The sequence below is a fragment of the Lutra lutra genome, chromosome 4 (assembly GCF_902655055.1).
Source record: "Lutra lutra chromosome 4, mLutLut1.2, whole genome shotgun sequence".
Lineage (NCBI taxonomy): Eukaryota > Metazoa > Chordata > Mammalia > Carnivora > Mustelidae > Lutra > Lutra lutra.
Window position 1 is genome coordinate 7875733 of NC_062281.1, and position 20031 is coordinate 7895763.

Consider the following 20031-nt stretch of genomic DNA (forward strand, 5'->3'; position numbering starts at 1 on the left):
AATGACGATGCATTCGTGTGAGTCAGGAATTGGTGAAGAAGTGGGGGGGTGAGCAGCGGTTATCTCTAAGACGTGCGGAAATGTGTGATGAAAGATGAGACTCTATTTATAAACACAAGTGTCCCTTGGTCTATAATTATGACGTGTCTGCCTTACATGTGAAGATGTTTTCCCCACACTTCGGACTTGGAGAATTAGTGGAATCTGGAATTTGGGGTTCGTTCGTCTAGAATGATAGTTTCATTGTATTAATATACTTACAGTTTAATTTCCATTTTGCTGTTAACTGTTGAAAGTGTTATTCATGTAAGATATACAGAATTTCCTTTCTGTTCCTTGCCCAGGTCAGTAAAATGCACAGGATACGTTCAGCGTGAACCGTGCCTTCAGGCGCTGGGGATGTGGAGATGAATGAGACGCGGTCCCTGTGGGCAGCCAGGGCAGCCCCAGGCCTGTGAGCAGGCAGGGGCGATGCTGCAGAATCAGGCACTGACAGAAGCATGTGGAAAAGGTCAGGGGGAGCACGCAGAGGGCTCACTCTTAGCCCAGTTGCCAGAGATGTCATTTAGCTTGAGTTGTGAGTTATAGTGAAGACTGGCCAGATGCCGAAAGCCAGTGCCCACCAGTCGTGGAAGATGTTAACAAAGACTTAGCAAAATGTCGCCAGAACTGAAAGATTTCTGTGTTACAGAGCCTGACAGAGGGAAAGGCAAACCGGAAGTCAGAAAGGTCAGGTGCGGGGAGTTAGTTCAGTTCTGCAAGGCCCCTGGGTCATGCTCCAGCTTTGTTCTGCGGCTGGAGTCCTTGGTGGGTGTGCAGGAAGGGCTGTGGGAGGGTTCACGTGTCAGATCATCTGGATAGAGGATGTGGCATCCATGTGGATGGATGGATGATGGACGGAGGGTTGGGGGGAGACAGAATGGGCAGGTGAGTGGATGCATGGTTAGTGGGTGGGGGGTGGGGGGTTGGGTGGGCGGGTGGCAGATGGATAGGGGAGTTACCTGAAGGTAAGCAAGCCAGGTTACAGGCTTTTGCCCTTGTCCAGAAAAGAAATGAGAAGGGCGTAAACCAGTGTGGAGGTATTGAAACAGAAATAGGGAGATACTTAGGAGGTGAAATCAGGTGCTGAAAAACCGAGGTGAGTGCAATTGGGGTCATGGGGATATTGAGGAAGGCCGTCAAGCCTCCGACTTCACGTTTGGGTGGGCAAAGAACTGGGACGTCTGGAGGTGGGACCCATTTGGTGGGGAAGATAGTAAGTCCAAATTAGTACATTGGGTCAGCTAGGCAGAGGCCCCGCAGATGGTTGGATACTCAGTCCCAAGATCAGGGCGGGGCAGAGGATGTAGAAGAATGAAGTAGTCAGTGTGGGAAGGTATCGATTGTGGCATTAAAGGTTTACGGAGGTCCACAGAGGAAGGTTATATGCAAGGATGCTTCTAGAAGGAGAAGAATGGGAGTGTTGACCAGAGAACCGTGGAGTGCCCGTGTATGACAGGTTGTATTAGCACAGTAATACCAACCCGGTGTGCTAGCCCCTGTGCTAACCAGGGCAGGGGGGAGTATAAAATGTAGCACCCACATATGTCCGTTCATTTGTTTAAACAGATGAATTATGGTCTGCTCATCCCAATAATGGATGCGTGCGTGTTGCTACCTCACCCTCCCAAAGAGCCGTGTTTTCCATCTCTGTTAGTGCCTTTCTAGCAGCCCCTCACGTCTGCTGTTCCACTCCTGCTGGGGTTAGGCGTTCCCAGCGCAGATCCTGCCGCCTTGCTGAGTGGCCTTCTGCCTTCTCCTGGCTCTCGGGACCGTGCAGTGCTCTTAGTGAGATGGTCCAGCAGCCTCTCAAGGGCCAGAGCCTGCCCATCTCTAGACCTCATGCTGTGGGTCCCAGAAGGAAGCCCCAGCTGCTCCAGTCCCCACCTCTATGCTCCCCAGATGTGCTCCTCTTTCATCCAGGCAGTGGGCCACACCCTGACTTACTCTCAGAGCCCGCTTGGGTGGTGTCATTCCTGGGGCCTCCCCAGGCAGAGCTGGCTACTCTTCTCCCTCCGTGGTGAGCCCTCTTCTGTTGCTGCCTGTGGTCGGTGTCTGGGCGTGGGCAGGCCGTTCCCCTAGAGCTTCTGGACTCCCACGTGGCTGGGGATCGTTGTTCCCCTGGCTCCGGGCCTGGCACTGCATTCACACGTGGGAGCTGTTAGCCCAGTGATGCTCACCTTCTCTTCTCTCCTTTCCAGGGAAGCAGTTCAAGTGCACGGTGTGTGACTACACGGCGGCCCAGAAGCCCCAGCTGCTGCGGCACATGGAGCAGCACGCCTCCTTCAAGGTGAGAGGATGCCGCGCGTGGCGTGCAAGGGCATGTTGGAAGGGCATCGCTTGTCACAGTGAAGCTGTCCTTATTTTGGGGTGTTGCCCTCACTTCCAGGCCCCTTAGCTAGTGTGCACAGAGTCTGAGGTGTAGCTCACTTGGTGGTGTGCTCTCTCCTTCCAGAAGGGTGGGATTTCTCTGTCCTTTGGCAGCCAGGTCCAGGTACCATGCATGACTAGAGAGAGACAGGCGCTTACTCCACACACCTGGAGGGTATAGAGGAGAGGATGTGAGCTCTCAGGACAAGGCGTGTGCTTCTGGATCCCAGATGGCCTCAGGTCAGTCCCCCGGTACGACAGGCATGACGATGCCCAGCCAGAGACCCGGAGATGGTGGCCGCGGGGTGCCCGCTCCGGAGGTGGTGGCTGTCCGTATTCGTGTCATAGCCGTAACTGAGATCCCCTGAACGTGGATGCCGAATATGCCCTTGGCCGCGGCTTCTGCCACAGTTACTGACAGTAGGACCTGTGGGCCAGTGACTGTTTGCTAAAAGCTCCTGTCGGCGCTGGCCGCTTGCTGCTGCTGCTGCGTCTACACGTGAGAGTGGAAGCTCAGTGCTCTAGCATGTTTGTTGTAACTGTGTCCACCGCTGAACCCCAGAGAACGTAGGAGGTGGGGGCCTGTGGGTGGCCACACTAGCAAGTTGCATTTATTGAGCTCCTACTGTATGCCTGCCCTGTTCCGAGAGCTTCTCTCCTGTCAGCTCTCCCCTACCCCATAGTAGATCCCATCATCCGTCTCTGACAGATGAAGAACTTGAACCCCAGAGAAGGTAGCCGATCCCCTATTAGGCTTGTCTGCCATGCCCACAGCTGCATCTTTCAGTCACTGTTGGGATTACCGACCAAGCTGTGTTGTCACCACTTTGGAGGGGACTTGGACTCCACCACCGGCAAGCTCTTCTGAGGCTCAGAACAGCTCTGTGTGAGATGACTTCTCAGGATCTTGACTCAGGTGGTTAAGAAACCATGTGGCCCAGAGGGTTAAGGATTTATGTGCTGTGAACATCGAGGAAGGATGACTTTGCTCCGAGTCCGAGGTGTGGCCTTCTCTCTTCGTGTCTTCTTACTCCTCGCGGGCAGGGAGGGGCTCACGGGGAAAACTGAGGGGGCTGCACCTGTTGCTTGTGTTGTGGCTTTAATGTCGCCGCGGCGGACCTGTGTTTCTCAGGCAGGACTCGCCTGTCATCTTGAGGGAGTGGCGGTGTGACCGCGGGGAGCTCTTTCGGATGTCGTGCAGATTTTTACGTGATGAAAATGAAGAGCTTTATGTCGTGTTGCACAGCCACCGGCGTTTCTTCGGGGGAGCGTAGACTTCGGCAGGCTAGGGCAGGTCGGGTGCTCGGGAACAGTGAGCTGAGGCAGCTCTCCCTTCATCCATGAGGAAGGGGACCCGCCAGTTCTTTATCGTCCTCTCCGTCCCCCGTCCCCGGACTGGAGCTAGACTTCCCATTCATTCCTGGGTTTTAGCGGGAAACGTCTTCCCTCCCCAGCAAGACACAACCCAACAGCCTCTCCGCTCCCAAATGCTCACTGTTCTCTCTCCCAGATTTGTGGAACCTTCGGCTTCTGTGCGGAGGAAGTGGATTTGGGGGTGATTTGAGCTGCCATCAGATCACTGTGGTCCGCTGCTGGGGCCTTAGGAGCTCCCGGGCGCAGCTGGCCCTGGGGTCATGTCTGCCTTCTCATGGGCACCTTCTGTACCGAGCAGTGTCGTGGCTGGAATGGGACCCGCTCAGTCCAACCTTGGCCTCTCACCTCCTATGGGTCAGGGTCTCTCATAGCACGAGTTAGTGTAAGTGACACTACACATGAGGGGGACTGACAAAGCAAAACGAAGTTGGTTCCCGCCACCCACGCTCATGCTGACAGGTGATGACTCTTCTCTTCTCTCCTTTCTTCTCTTCTCTTTTCCCGAATCTCCATCACTTTTCTGTTGCTACTCTGATACCGCCAACTCGTAGCTTCAAACTACACAAGTTATTGTGAACACTTACTAATTCCAGCATGGGTCTCACGGAGTTAAAGGCAAGGTGATGGCAGGGCTGTATTTCATCTGGAGGCTCTAGGACAAAATTTATCCCCCGGCCTTTTCTGGCTTCTGGAAGCTGCCCGCGTTCCATGGCTCTTGGCCCCAGCCCTCCATTTTCCAAGGCAGCAACGTAGCATCCCCCACCCCCCCTCCGGTGCCTCCCTTCTGCCTTTCCCCTGGGGGGACCCTTGTGATTTCACCTGTGGGCCCATTGCATGGCCCAGGAGAACATCCTTACCTTAAGGCCAGATAGTTAAGAACCTTGACTCCCCTATAATTGCAACTTCTTTTTGCCGTGTGAGCTTCCAGGTATCAGGACGTGGACATCTGTGTGGGGCCGTTACTCCACCCACTGCTTTCTCTCTCTTCTCTTCCTTTCACGTCTACTCTGTGGCAGAAAATTCTCGTCAGAACCTGAAAATACATAGTATCCATGCTCCCATGCTCCCTCTGCATACCAATGGCAAATATTAGTAAGAATCAAGCCTCTCCGTTTTACTGATCCTACATGAGACCCCACAATCATCGCACAGACACGACTGGTCTGTTGCAGGCGGCTTGCCAGAGGAAACCAGTTTGCTCTCCTAGATGCAGATACATAATTTGCAGTATGCAGTTTGTGTCAGGAAACACTGTAATAAGGACAAACTCTTGTACTGCCTTTTAAAATTACATATATTTATTTATTTATTTTACAATTAAAATTAATACGTGTTCACTCTATAAGACTTAGAAAGTGCCTTTTGTTCACTTTCTTTGCAGAATTTTTGGAAACGGTATTTTTTTTAGACCTAATCGAGGTCATACTGTAAATGAGCATTTTTGGGTGGAGGTTAAAACTTCAGTTTTACCACCGATAAAGCTCTGTTAGAGAACGTAGCTTAAATGAGTGGCCAGATGGTTTGCCAAGAATACTTCGCTTTTGAGTTTGAATAACCTCCTAGTAGAAGGGCTGGAGAGCCTGCCTGATTGGAACATTATAAATATGGCCCTTTTAAAAAATCAACGTTCTACTTTTTTTTTCCATTTCATGAAAATATACTTACTGTAAAACTACTTTAAATGGCTGCTTTAGGATGAGTATCCTAGTTTAATTACCCATGGCCCTCATAATTGGACAGTTTGGTCGCTCCCAGTTTTTGCTGTTACAAGTAAATCTGTGAAGGACATCTTCATGCCAAAAGCATTTCCAAGTCATCCTGAAATCGAAAGGACTGTAAAATGTGGGGGAGCCCATCAAACCACTGAGAATTCACGAGCAGTGAAGGTGTTCTGTGCACCTCTTGCAGCCGTAATTAAAATGCGTTCCCTAGGGTGGAACCAGCGCCATCAGTCTTGAGCAAGTGCCAGAGAATACGCTTGTCCCAGAGGAGTCTGTGGAGCCAAGGGCCTCCAGACTCAATGGACTTGTTCCCTCCCTCTGGCTCTTTAGCTCTGGCTTCCTTGCAAATACGTAGGCTCAGACGCCACTCCCTGTGGCAGGGTGATCACAGGTGGGAGTCACCTCAAACCCTTTCTCTCTCTCTGTTGGGCTCCTTTGACCCCACAACTCTGTTAATAGGATTGTTCTCGATTACATAGGCTGGGTGACTCCGTGGTAGTCTCCCTACACATTAATAAATGGGGGCTTTATCTCATTGAAAACAGTTTTATTTTAAAATAATTCTAAACTGTATACAGTCTTGTGGATTTCCCAGGTACCTGTTCCCCATCTTCCCTCAATGATAGTGTCATCTTTAACCATACTGTATTATCAAAACTAGGAAATTGACTTTGATATCCTACTGTTAACTAAACCATGGGCCTTCCTTGGGTTTTACGTCTTACCTAATAAAGTATTTTGAAGATAATTTTTGGTTCACAGGGAAATTGAGAGGAGAGTAGACACTTCTCCTATACTGTCTGGCCCTGCCTTGCACGCACAGCCTCCCCATTGTCAGTGTCCCCACCAGAGTGGTACATTTGTCACAATCCAGCCTACACTGCTAGGTCATACTGACCCTAGGCCCTAGTCTATAGTAGGGTGCCATATTGGTTTTCTACCTTCTGTGGGTTTTGATAAATGTATTGTGACATGTATCCAATGTTATGGTTATCATGCAGAGCCATCTCATTGCCTTGAAAGTCCTCCGTTCATCCCTTCCTCTCCTGACCCCCCCCCCCCCCCCGGTCTCCCCTGGCAACCACTGATCCTCCTCCTGGCTCCATAGCTTTGCCTTTTCAGAATGTCCTAGAGTTGGAATCATACAGCATTTGGCCTTTTCAGATTCTTTCACTTAGTAATAGACATTTAAGGTTCCTCCGTGTCTTTTCATGACTCGATGGTGCATTTTTTTTTTAGTGCTGTATAATATTCTATTATCTGGATGTGCCACAGTTTATCCATTCACCTACTGAAGGACATCTTGGTTGCTTCTAAAGTTTTGGCAGTTATGAATGAAGCTGCTTAAACACTGTGTGCAGATTTTTGTCCCGACCTAAGTTCCCAGCTCCTTTAGGTAAATACTAAGGAATGCGATTGCTGGAGTGTATGGTAGGAGTGTGTTTAGCTCTGTAGGAACCTGCCACTCTGTCTTCCACAGTGGCTACACCATTCTGCGTCCCCACCAGCAGTGTGTGAGTGTTCCCTGTGCTCCGCATCGTCACCAGCATTTGGTGTCGTCAGTGTTCTGGATTCGGGTCATTCTAATAGGTGTGAAGTGATACTCATCCCTGCCTTAATTTGTATGTCCCTGATGACAGGCTGTGGAGCATCTCTCAAGTGCCTGCTCATCATCTGTTTATCTTCGTTAGTGATGTGTCTGTTCAGGCTTTTTGCTCTTTTTTTTAAAACTTGGGTTATTCATTTTCTCAATTTGTTGAGTTTTACAAGTTCTTTTTATAATTTGGATTAACGCTCCTTTATCAGATACGTGTTTGCAAATATTTTCTCCCAGTCTGCAGCTTATCTCTCTATTGTCTTGGATAACTTTATTTTTAAATGGATTTTTATCTTTTTATTTGCGAGGATGCTTATAGAAAGGGGACACTTGTTTTTGCTAGCCCGGAGGCATCATTGCATACTAAGTGTGAGGGTTACATGCTTATTTCACTGGGGTTCATACAGCCTGTGAAACTGGATTGTAATTACTGATTCTGAAAAACAGAACCTTGCTATTTTCTTTCCTGTCGTGAAAGTCATTGAGGTTGGGGTGGGAAGGTACTGATAGAGAGAGAGAGAGAGAGAGAGAAGGTGGAGGGGAGGAAGGAAATGGTTCCACAGATCCACTGTTTGAGCTAATTTGGGGTCACTCAGCTTCCCTTCCTAGCTTGTGTGCTGTCCTAATTGACTCACCCATTCCTTCTAGGAACTAGTCTAGATTTCTTGCACTGTACTTGTTCGATATCAAAGCCAGAGAATGGTACTTTAAGGTAGTATTTTTCAAAATCAAGAAGGAAAATACAGATTGAGCAGCTGGAATTCCTATGCTACCGGTTTTTTTAACATTTGCTTGATTTTCATGAATATCTCCTATTAAAAATAATTTGCTCTCTGCATCCGAATTGAAAAATAGGTAAAGGGAACAGCTGTTGGGGATATCATAAGGTGCCTCACCTCACTGATAATTTAAAAACAAAATAAAGGGAAAGCATGCAGTAATACCATTTTTTGCTTATCAGTTAGTTAATACTCACAAGCTTGATAGCACAGTCTGTTGGTAAGGCGTGCGAGACTGTTCTGTACCTGGCCGTTGGGAGAAAAATGGTCCCAGGCCCTGGCGGGGGGCGGGGGGGCAGTTGGAGAACCTGCCCCACTTGCAGGTGCACCTGCTGTTTGCCTCAGCCTGCCTCTTGTAAGAAGCGATCTTATGGATGCACTTGCTGATGTCCGAAATAAGGACTTTACAGTGTTATTCATTGGAAACAATGGAACTGTTTGTGGATAAAATAAGGCTTAAATAAACCAGGGGGGCATCCAAACACCAGTACACTGTACAGCTACAAAAAGGGGTAAGGAAGCCCTATACTTACTTCTTTGGAAAGGTATTTTATATATATATATATATATATATAATGAAGTAGAAAAAGCAAGATTTAAAACAGTCAAGTACACTGCCTCTGAGGTAGGAAAGGTTAAAGGTATATTTGTGTTTATTTATGTCTGCTTTAAAGCCTCTTGAAGCATAATGCACAAAATAAATAAACTGAATGGTTGGTCAGCGAGGCCTGGGACTGGGTAGATAGGAGGCCAGGGCTTGGAGTGAGACTTTTCCCATTAAGTTTTGAACTGGATGAACTGAATGTTTTTGCCTGTTCAGTAAATTTAAGTAAAAAGCAAAACTAAATAAAAAATGATATTTTAGATACTACCCAATGTCAAAGCAGGATGTAAACTTGTTCATCATCTCTGATATAGTCCTGGGAAAGTAGTGACAAATTGCCTTTTGAAGTCCATTGGGATTCTGTTTTGCACTTGAAAATCTCTGAGACCAATGAGGTCTTGCAGAAGAACATGGAATTTAGAACCAGATAGACTCAGGTTCAGACCCTGACTGTGCCATTTGTAGTCTGTTTAATTTAACCTCTTTATGCAATTTTATTGTTTTTGCTGATTGTAGTATCTTTGTCTGGTGTTAGAGATACTCAAAGCAATACCATTTGTACGAGTAATGGGTATGGTATGTGGTAGATGATCAAAAATTTTTGGTTCTTTTCCCCTCCCCAATTTTTAAAACTGACTCGTTTCTTAAGAAAGTGATCATGGTTTATTTTCTTTTTAGTGGACTTAAATTTATGTTTGCAAGGCACTCATTCTAAATATTTTCTAGATACTATGTTTTCTTCACATATGTCTTTATTTTTTTCTTTTTATTTTTTTATTTTATTTTATTTTTTAAAGATTTTATTTATTTATTTGACAGAGAGAGATCACAAGTAGATGGAGAAGCAGGCAGAGAGAGAGAGAGAGAGAGGGGGAAGCAGGCTCCCTGCTGAGCAGAGAGTCCGATGTGGGCCTCCATCCCAGGACCCTGAGATCATGACCTGAGCCGAAGGCAGCGGCTTAACCCACTGAGCCACCCAGGCGCCCTATTTTTTTCTTTTTAAATTTAAATTCAATTAGCCAATGTATAATACAGCATTAGTTTTTGATATAATGTTAAACGATTCATTAGTTGCATATAACAGCCAGTGCTCATCACATCATATGCCCTCCCTAATGCCCATCTCCCGATTACCCATCCCCGCACCCACCTCCCTTTCCACAACCTCAGTTTGTTTCCTGGAGTCAGTAGTCTCATATGGTTTGTCTCCCTCTCTGATTTTTTCTACATATGTCTTTAGATGTTGGAGTTATTTACTTTTTTTGTTGTTATTTATGGTTTTGGAGTTGGGGAGATAAGGATCAAACTCTTGATGCCACTAAAAAACTAGGTGACCTCTGAGGATTTTTATCTTTGCCTTTTTGGGCCACTGCCTCCTTATTTGGAAAATGGGAACAATGATGTCATTATTTCAGAAGGAGGGGTTGATTTGAGGGTGGAGACCAGAAGGAATATGTCCTCATAGCTTGGGGCAGACTTGGATCATCAGCCCTGTACTGGCCACCCTAAGGGGGAGGTGCTTGGAGGATCTCAGGCTTCCTGTTTTGTTAATGGGAGCAGTTCTGGCCTCCAGCTACTCTTCCCACCTGATCAGTTCTTACTCAGCTTCAGAGCCACCTTAAGATCTTAACGAATGTGGAGGTAATGGATTCCCAAACCCAGGAGATGCTTTTGTGATTTCATTGAGCCTAAAGGTCATCAGGCATCCTTGACTCCCATACATTCTCCTGTGGTTCTGATTCAGCGGGTCCATGGACCATAATCTGTCAGCCACCACACTGGGTTTTGAACTCTGAAGGAAACGTCCTGAGTCTTTATATTTATAGTGTGTTCCTGTTAAATAGCATATAGCTGGATCTTGTTTATGCTTGTGTGTGCATAGCCAGTCTGAAAATTACTGCCATTTAATTGGAGTGCTTTTAGTCCATTTACATTTAATGTAATTTTGATATGTCTCATTTGAAAAGTACCATCTTGATTTATTTTCATTTTCTTTTTAGTTATTGCTGTACACGTTATACTATGCATCTGTATTATAACACATTCTAGCTACCTCCAGATATACTATTTCATGAACAGTGTAAGAACCATGAAATGCTGTAATTCATATTATTTCTCTTCTACCCTTGGTGCTCTTGTAGTCCTGTGTATAACTTCCATTTGTTATAAACTCAATGCAAAGTTTATAATTTTTTTTGCTTTATACAGTCAATATTTAAACATATATATCAAAATGTAATAAGACATTTTAATATTATGTATTACATATGTATTTTATATATTTATATATATATATATGTATATATATATTTATATATACATATATATATAAAATATATATTTAAAGATATTTTTAAAAGGTCTTATATATGCCTATGTATTCAGCCTTTCTGGTATTCTTTATTTTTTCTTTTCAGGCCTGGGTTTCCACCTGATAAATTTTCCTCTTAGCATTTGTCATATGCTGGTTTGCTGGAGTTAAATTGTCTCAGCTTTTGTCTGTTTGGAAATTCTTTACTTTGTGTAAATTTACCTTACTTTTGATGACTGTGGATTTCTAGGGGGACCTCACTCTAACGACATTGTTCTGTAATGTTTTATACTTTGTTATTTCTAATCCTTACCATTTCTCCCTGTGTGTAATGCTCCTTTTCCTCTGGGTGGTTTTAAGCTTTTTCTCTCTTTCTTTGGTTTTCATCTTTTTGTTTGTTTGTTTGTTTTCTTTGGTTTTCATTACCATCAGTAAGCTTAGGTATGGCTTCCTTGTGTTTGCCCTGCTTGGAGTTTGCTGAGCTTGTAAGTCTTATGGGTTGACGCCTTTCCATCAGCTCTGGACCAGTGTCTTCTTCTCAGCCATTATCTCTTGAATATTACTTTTTCTCCATATGTTTTCTCATTCTCCTCCAGGACAATACTATGTCATATATTAAACTGTTTGGTATCTCACAGCATTCAGGTTATCTCTCTCTCTCTCTCTAATTCTTCTTTCTCTTTGTGTTTCAATTTATATGACTTCTATTGATCTTTTTCCAAGATAACTTATCCTTCTCCTAACATCACATCTGCTGTTTCGATGCTCAGGTGAATTATTCATTTCTGATTCTTTTTTTTAATTTCTAGCATTTTCTTTTGGTTCTTACAGTTTTTATGTCTCTGCTAAAATTTTTCATCTGGTCACACATAGTTTTCATTAGAGCCTTTAACACATTTTTCATCACTATATAAATGTTTATATCTAATAATTTCAGTGTCTGCACTATCTGTATATCACTTCCTATTTATTTTTTCTTGATTTGGGAGCTCATTTTCTTGTTTCTTTGGATGTCTCATAATTTTTTACTAAATGCTAGGTAATATATATGAAAGAACAGTAGAGACTGAGCTAACTAGTAATTGGCCATGGGAAAAGTAAGTACCTCTTTTCATATCAGGCCAGTAGTGTGGGGGACTGTCCGGAGATACGTAACAGGCAGGCCTGACTGTGTCCTGTAAAGATGTCCTTGCAAGCTTTCCTCTTGGCCGGCATTTGGGACCTTGGACATGAGAGGACTTCCCACAACCGTCATTGCTAAGAGGAGTTACGGTGCCTAAACTGTCTAGACAGCACGGCGTGTGCCGGATATCTGCTTGCTTCTAAGAGTCTGGAGCATTGATCTATGTTTTTGTGATTAGTCCAGTAAAACCCTGGCACTGAGCTTCCAGTGAACTTCCCAGGCTGGTACCATTTCACAGGTGTCGTTACAGCTTGTTCCTGGGGAATTAAGCTGCCCTGTGGAACCCCACTGGGAGAGGATTCTTGGAAAGTTATGCCTGGTTTCCCCTGGACTTGGCCCCACATGCGTCTTCCCTTGGTGAGTTTTGCTTTGCATTCTTACGCTATAAGGAACTGTAGCTGTGAGTTTGACTGTATCGTGAGTCCTGTGAGCCCTCCCAGATTATCATCGAACCTGGGGGTGGCCTTGGATCCCCCAGAAGCTCCTCTGGAGTCGAGCTGAGTCCGGGCTCTGTTGCAGCTCCAGAACGGGTTCTCCACTGTCTTCAGATGTTTTGAGAACAGGATCAGGACTTTCCTTGCAGCAAGGCTGGGCATCTGAGCACGGTGAGACTCCAGAATTCGCTTTCTCTTTCACAGCACAGCTGCTGCCTTTCTAAACCGTGCATGCTTTCTATCAGCTTCTAGGCCGGCGGCCCGCTTCTCGAGTTGTTGGCACGATCCTTTTTCTCTCCAGCTTTCCACTCCTTGGGGAAGCTCTCTCCCCTCTCTGCCCAGCCCCGCCTCAGGAGAGCCTCTGCTCTTGGTGACGGTCTTTGTGGCAGAGGACTTCCTCTTCCCTTGCTCGCTCTGGGCCAGGAATCCTTGCTGTTGCTGTCTTGTGTGCAGTGAAGTCCCAGGGCCCCGAGGGCTGGAATGGATCTCTCTCTCCTCTCCTGGCCCAACCCCCAGCCCTGCCTCCTCGTACCTGATGCCGTTCCCCATCTCACAGCGCCAGGGATGAGAGCAGCCACGGGTCTCTTTCCTCTTGGGCGGTGCTTACTCGCTTCTAGAATTTGGTTCACTTCAGCTTCTTTGTGTCCTTAGCAGTCTGGTGGATTTAAATAAAGATGTGTCCTGTTGTTTGTGTGGGAGCAACAGTACCTCGTGATTTCCTGCACCCTCACTGGAAACAGAAACGCCCCACCGTGGATTTGACAAGGCCTAACAGGACACCTGCACAAAGTGGGTGCCCTGTGCATGTTCTCTTGACTCCCTCCCCTATCCACTCTGGACAGGCACAAATTTGGCTGGAAGTAAGGAGCAAGGAGGGTGCTTGAGGCGGCAGATGGCTGCTGTCATGAGTAATCTGGGGGGAGCCAAAGTCACCGTGAGCTCTGCCAGCTCTCGGGTGAGGGTGTTCTCCATTCAGCGGCTCATGAGTCGGGGCGGGAAGACCTCGGGCTTCACAGACCCTTGGCACAGTGTGTCGGCAGGAGAAATAACAGCATGCGGCTTCGGTGTAAGCCCCTGACGGCTCTTCTATGTTGACTTTATATGTCATGGCTTCGTGGTCAGACGGTCTTGGAATCCAGCCTTGCCACTTACTTCTGTGTGTGGCCTTGGGCAAGACACCTAACCTCTATGACATGGTGATTGAGCGGCACATCATGTCACTTACAGGTTGTGAGCAGTACGTAGGTGCTTACTGGAGGGCTCGACACACTGTTCTCAAATGTTCGTTCCACCCAGACTCCTAGTTTCTTCCTCTCTCTTTTCATCTCAGGATTGTCGTATCTGCATGGTGTTGTCCTCTCTGTCATTCCTTTGTTCGAGATTCTTGGTGCCTCTGACCTGTTCTGTTTGCTCATGGAGACACAGTCACCTGATTCCACGGATTTGATGCACTCCTTTACATCCTGCTTGACCACAGAAATACATCATTCAACACAGAACCTCCTACCAGGTGCATTTCCCAAGTAGAGCTACTCGTGCACTTGCCTTCTTCTGACAGAGGGGTGTCTCTTCTGAATGGTGCTGCCCAGAGCCGCTGGACCCGTCCACAGTATCACAGAGTCTGACTTCCCTGAACACAGGGCCAACCCCGCACTTGCCCACATCCTTCTCTCCTTGGCTATACTTCCCACTCGTATTTTGCGTTTACACTGAGACAGGTCACTGGCCCCAGAGCTGGAGGGAGCTTGCACTTTGGGTGTTTGCTTTGCGAGGCTCCAAGTGCACCATGGGATTCCTGACTTCTTTAAAGCAGGTCAGGAATTTGGTGCATGAATTTGCCAAGTCTGCAAAAAAAAAAAAAAAAAAAAAGCCAGTCTAAAATCAGCAATTTTCAGAATCTGTGCATTTTGGAAACTATTCAGTGCAACTTACCGCTGACCCTCCTTCTTTAGACTTCTTCATTCCTGAAACAAGGCCTGCGTCTGACAAATGGCCATGATCGTTCCTCTGCCTGGTTTTCGGAAGGTGAGGGCCAGCCTTCTCTCTTGTGGCCATAAAATTTTTAGATGTGTAGAAAGATATTTTTTAAAAAGGAACCAGCCAGACCATAATCTTAGAAAGACACTATTAAATTTAATTTATATTTGATATGTATCTAAAATGAATACTAAAATATTTGTATTAGGAAGCCTAAGGAACATCTTGTTTGTTGTCAAATTAAAATTTGCATAACTGAGGTATCTTCACAAAACTGGTGAGAAATAAGGAAGATTTCAGTAGTTGATTTCATTATCATTGATGAACTTTTCCTAGGTATTTCATCTGGAGTGTATCATACCACAATTTAACATACAGAATTTTAAGAGACAGGGTAGTTATAAGAGGCACTAAATTACATTTGAATTTTTGATGCAAAACCTGAAATGTTTACTTGTTCCTTTAACACCCCTTTTCTGCGTACCCACTGTGGGCGAAGCACTCTGCCAGGGTCAGGGGATGTCAGGATGAAGCCAGGCATCTTGTCTGTCAGCCTCAGGAATCTGGGCAGATACCTATGTGCATAAAAAGTAGCAGTAATTGTATGAACTGCTACAAGAAGGTTGTGTACCAAATTCTCTGAGAACCCAGAAGAAGAGCTAATTATTCCAATTCCATCATTTTGTAAAAGCCATGTTTTAATTGAGTTAATAGACTATTATCCTATCATGTAAAACCTAATAGCTTTGAAAAACCTATAGCAACCAGAAAGTTCTCTGGGTGACTGATAGCCATAAACCAGAGGGAGTTAGTGTCCTCTCTCGTCACATTCCTGATAGTGCAGTGGAGCCCAAAGATGTTCCTCGTGTGTCCATATGAAGCAGAAACGAGTGATAGGTGCAGAAAACACCAGGTGGGTGAGCTCATAGAGCCCATAAGGGGCTTAGATGCTAACTTGGCCAAAGCTGGTGTTTGGATGAGGTCAGTCAGGATGTGTCTGTGTAAGTAATTTACTCCTGGTTTCCAGGCTAAACTTCGTGAGCAGGAGAGTACAAGCGGGGAAATGATCTCAAACGGGCAGAATGTTTAGAACCACACATTTATAAACCGTCCTGATCCATCCTCAGCCTGAAATTCTGAGTGTCCCTCAGAAAGCTGAGTCATCTGGCACGGCGGGAGGCATCGTGGCTTTATTTCTACTGTCACTTCTCCTGTTACTCAGGAGATGGTTTCATCTTTCTATCGGGAAGTTCCAGCAGGAGGTTGAATGTTTAAATATCTAGTGCCAGAGTAGAGAAGGCAGGTGGACTGGTCCCTTTTGTAATCATCACGTGTTGGGCATTACAGTCGGTATTTGAGGTATGCTTCTTTTTCTTTTTTTTTGCCCTCACAGACCTCTATAATGTAGGTATTAGTATTCCCATTTCACAGATGCGGAAACTGAGGCCTGCCTCCAGCTAAGTTACACACTCAGGAATAATGCAGTCAGTCAGTGGTGGAGCTGGGATTTTGATCCCTGTCTCTTGGTAGACAAAGCTGCTCTCCACCCAGGACTCTGGCCCTTCTTGTTGTTATCCCAAGAAGAGGGACATTTTTGCCTTCTTGCCCTCCCCCCACTTCCCTGCACTGCTTTGATTAAGCCTGCAGTTAAAGTGTGTAGCTATCAAAACTCAAGGGAAGTCCTTAAGCTGTCCGTGCATGAACTTAGCAAGAGGAACATTTCCCAAGTTTGGTGGAAATTACTGAACCATGGGGCACAGAGGGAAAGGAGTGAAGTGTAGGATTTCTGTGGGTGGTGGTTGTTTTGTTTTTTTGTTCTTATTTTGCATGAAAGAGAAGAATCTGAGAGTATACCGCCTTTTTTTTTTTTTCCTTTTGGTTTTGTGTTTTCTTTCGTGTGTGTGTGTGTGTGTGTGTGTGTGTGTGTGTGTGTGTGTGTTTGAGGAGGAAGAAGCTTCACTGCGGGGTGGTCAGCCGTTCATTAAATTGTTGGAGCTAACGTGTCTGCTAAAAACCCGTGATGCCATCTTCAGCTTCCTTGTATTTTAGATATTTTAAAGTACTTCCAGGAAAAAAAAATGGAAATTGGATTGTCCTACGTTAAATTAAATCCCGTCTAATAGTGAGCGGTATATTCTTTGGAAATATTGCATTTTTGACAGCACAAGTGATTACAAACAAATCAATAATTGGAGAACGCTGAAGAGTCTTCCAAGCTCTGGCAGGAAAAGCAATTAGTGTGGATTGATTTACTGTTATTTATTGTGATGAGGTAATTGCCTCCACTCGCGCTGTTCTTGAACTTGTGGTACCCCACGGTTTAAAAACATTTATTCTTTTAAATTGTTTAATTTATCTCTGGCCTTATTGTAGAACAGAGATGGCTTTGCGCTTAACTGATGTGAAGACCTGGCTTTCCTCTTTGGCTCCCTAACCCCGGGCTGGGTTTTGTCCCTGCTGTGGCTGAGCCCAGAACGAAGTCTCAACCTTGTGCACCGAGGCTCATAAATCCTGGAGAGATGCGGCCGGAAACAAATCACGGGACCCCCCCCCGCCCCCCCCCCGGTGCCATGCACAGGTGGTGGAGGGTGGCCTTGCCTGGCGGTTCACACTGCAGACCATAGTGTGGGGCACCCGGTTGGCCTGGATGGTGCGTCGCTGGTGGGATGGGGGCGGGGTACTGATACTCTCACTCACACCCATAGCATCGCTTTGAAATCCCGGCCACAGACCTCTCTGAAGGCTGACTGTCGGGAACATGCTTGGTCCTGCTGCTCCTTGTGCTGCGTGCCTTTCCTTTCTGGTGCATGTCTCTCTGCCTCTTATCCCTCTTGTCTGTCCCCTGTGACCGTGCACCATTACCATTACACTTTTGTGGGGCCGTCACTTCGGGGCAGTTTCCCAGTCTACACCCATGGTCTGTGCTCACTGCTGAGCTTGGCTGGAGAAGGACATGACGGAGTGAGTGTTCCAGATGTAGATGGTCTTCGGGAATTTCCCTTATGAGCCTTGCCATGTGTCTTGCAGTCTTTACAGGCCTGGTCGCTTATGAGCGCGCATATGAATCTTTTTCCTTCTGAGTGGCTCATGTCCCGGTCTCGGCACGCAGGTGCAGCCTTTGGCGCTGGACCCATGCTGTATTTCTCGTGCTGCAGGGGGAGGGTCTGCTCGGGGCCCTGCTGAAAATGATTCTCAGAGAGCAGGCTGGGGGGAACACTTGATCTCCCAGCCCATGTCCTCATCCAGAACGTTCCAGAAGGGCTGCTGGCTTTGCTAGATGACCCCGTGTGGGTAATGGGACTTGGCAGTTGAGAGATTCCATGTGATGAAACGTCTCTGAGTGGACAAGTTTCTCGTGGGCACGTTCACCACCGAGCAGGGAGTCGAAGGCGGCAGCCAGCGTGCTGGAGGTTTTGTTTTTGCACGTTCTGGTTTGTGAGTCTGTCGTGCCCAGTACTGGGTTGCAGCGGGCAGCCCGGCCGAGATGGAAGGATGTAAGCCGTGGCGCCTGAACTCGGGGAGCTCGTGGTCGGCCTGGGAGGTGACACTGACGCGCCTGGGGGGTGGAGGGCGGAGGCTCGGTTTTCCAGCGTGTGCCCCTGGGAACGCAAGTTCCTTGGATGCTGTAGGCATCGTGCGGAGGGGATACGGCAGGCAGGGATCCGCAGACGTGTTAGGTTCCAGGAACCCCTCCTCTGCCTTCCCCAGTGGGCTCCCAGCACTTAGGTTTTGTGAAACAACTTGGTAAATACTGGTTATCAGAGAATCCAAAAGTAGAAAAAAATGGTTCATGAACCCTGTGAACAGCTGTCCCTCCCATGGCTCCTGAGCGGCCTCAGAGTGACCGCTTAGACCTCTCACCTGGCTCCGTGTGGCCGCCCTGCCGGGCGCGAGGCTCCCTGTGCCCCTGTCCTCTGCACGTTCCCTGCCGCACGCAGGGCTCCGCACACCACCCCTCGCCCGGCTTCACACCTGCTCCTGCTCCTCCCGCCGCTCCTCTCCCAGGGGCTGGGCAGGTCTCTCACCTCCCCCTGGCTCGGTTCACAGGCTTTGATTTTTTTCCCGACGCTGGAGCTGGTGGGTTATGTGCGACATGTCTGTGAGCGAGAAGGCGAGCTCCGTGACGCGCTGGGTTTAGTTTGTGTTCTCTTCCCAGAGTGGAGGCGGCATGTAATAAATATTTGTGGAGTGACCCGATGAGTAAATGAGTAAATGCTACAGAACGTCAGTGGGACAGATGCGTCACAGGAGACAGCTAGGTAGAGCTGGGGCTCTGAGCTCCCGCGAGGCTTGTGGCCGCAAAGACATGGGTTCAACAGCTCTCCTATCACGGGGCGGCCCAGCTGGGGTCTCCGCTCTGTGCGCGGGGCAGTGAGGTTAGAGAGAGCCCAAACATGTGTCATTGCTTTTAGAGGGGAGACGCTCAGTCCTAGGGCAACCAAGTGGGGTTCCCAGGGCAGAGGATGCTGTAGACCCCCTGCTGGGAGGTGGGCCCTGTGAGATGTGCAGCCTCCGTCAGCCCATGGGGGTCATCTCAACGAAGAGCAGGTGTCGTAGCGGTGAGCATAGTGTTTTCAAAAGTCGATGCTGACAACCTTGCTTCGTCGTCGTGTTGTGTTCAAGAGCTGTCTCCGTGGAGGTTCCTGTTGGAGGGAGTGCGGGTGACCTTTCTCCAGTGTGTGCTCTGCAAATCTGTGGAAATGTAGGCAGAAGGGTTCTTCAGTAGGCGTGTTGTTGACTGGGCCTAACGCAGAGTTCTGCGGGGAGCAGCAGGTAGCAGGCTCTACCGAGGGCTGTCCACACGGGGGCTGTGCAGGGCCGGGTCCCTGAGGCAGGAATTTTGGGGAGGCCAGGGGACAACAAGGGAAGTGGTTTGGGCCACCAGAGCTTGTCTGTGCTGGAAATACAACCGTGACAGCAGTGCCTTCTTGTTGATCCTGTGATTGGCAACAAAGCCATTTGCAAAACTGAAAATGTACAAGGAAAAGTTGCAGAAACGGTCCTCCCAGTTCATCAACAGGGAGACGGATGGCCCAGAAGGGGTGCCTGTCTGCCATGGGCCTGCGGTCAGTGCGCCCACTGCCCAGGAGAGCGGCTGGTGCATGCGCTTTGGGCTCACACGGACCTTCGCTCACACCCTGGGCTTGGCTGGTGACTGGGTCTGTGTCCTTCTGCAAGCCACTTAGCCTCCCGGGGCCTCTGTGTCCCCATCTGGAAGATGAGTGCTGCGTCCTCCCAAGCGGCTTGGGAGACCTCCGTTGGCAGATGCCATCCAGGCTCTGATTGGGTGGAAGGTTCTTTATGTCCCAGGTGGAGCAGGGATCCCGGAGCCCTGGCTGCATGCTGCTCGGGGTGGCCAGGTGCTGGTTTGCATTCTGGGGAGTCAGTGGCCACCTTGGTCATTAATGAAAGCAACTCCATCTTCCTGTCGGGTTTTCTCTGCGGCACAAGGGCTGCCGTAGATCTCCTAGGTGTCCTGGCACCGAAGCCCCCGGGAGGCTTGTGTGCAATCCTGTCTCTCCCCCGCGTCACTTGATTTAAGGCTGGCAGTGCCGGAGTTACACTTAGTATTTCCTCCGGCCTGTCATCGGGTCTCTGGTGAGACACTCCACAGCAGGCTTCTTGCTGGACATTTTCAGTCA

At 47.7% G+C, this 20031-nt stretch overlaps 1 protein-coding gene across 3 annotated transcripts in view; it reads left to right on the plus strand.

The window, feature by feature from the left end:
* The window catches only part of ZFAT (zinc finger and AT-hook domain containing), a 182746-nt gene that overhangs the window by 110241 nt on the left and 52474 nt on the right, over nt 1-20031 (plus strand). For all 3 annotated transcript variants that reach the window (XM_047726975.1, XM_047726974.1, XM_047726973.1), the window contains exon 11: nt 2241-2329. In XM_047726975.1, the coding sequence (XP_047582931.1) occupies nt 2241-2329 (89 nt within the window). The remainder of the gene's footprint in view (nt 1-2240; nt 2330-20031) is intronic.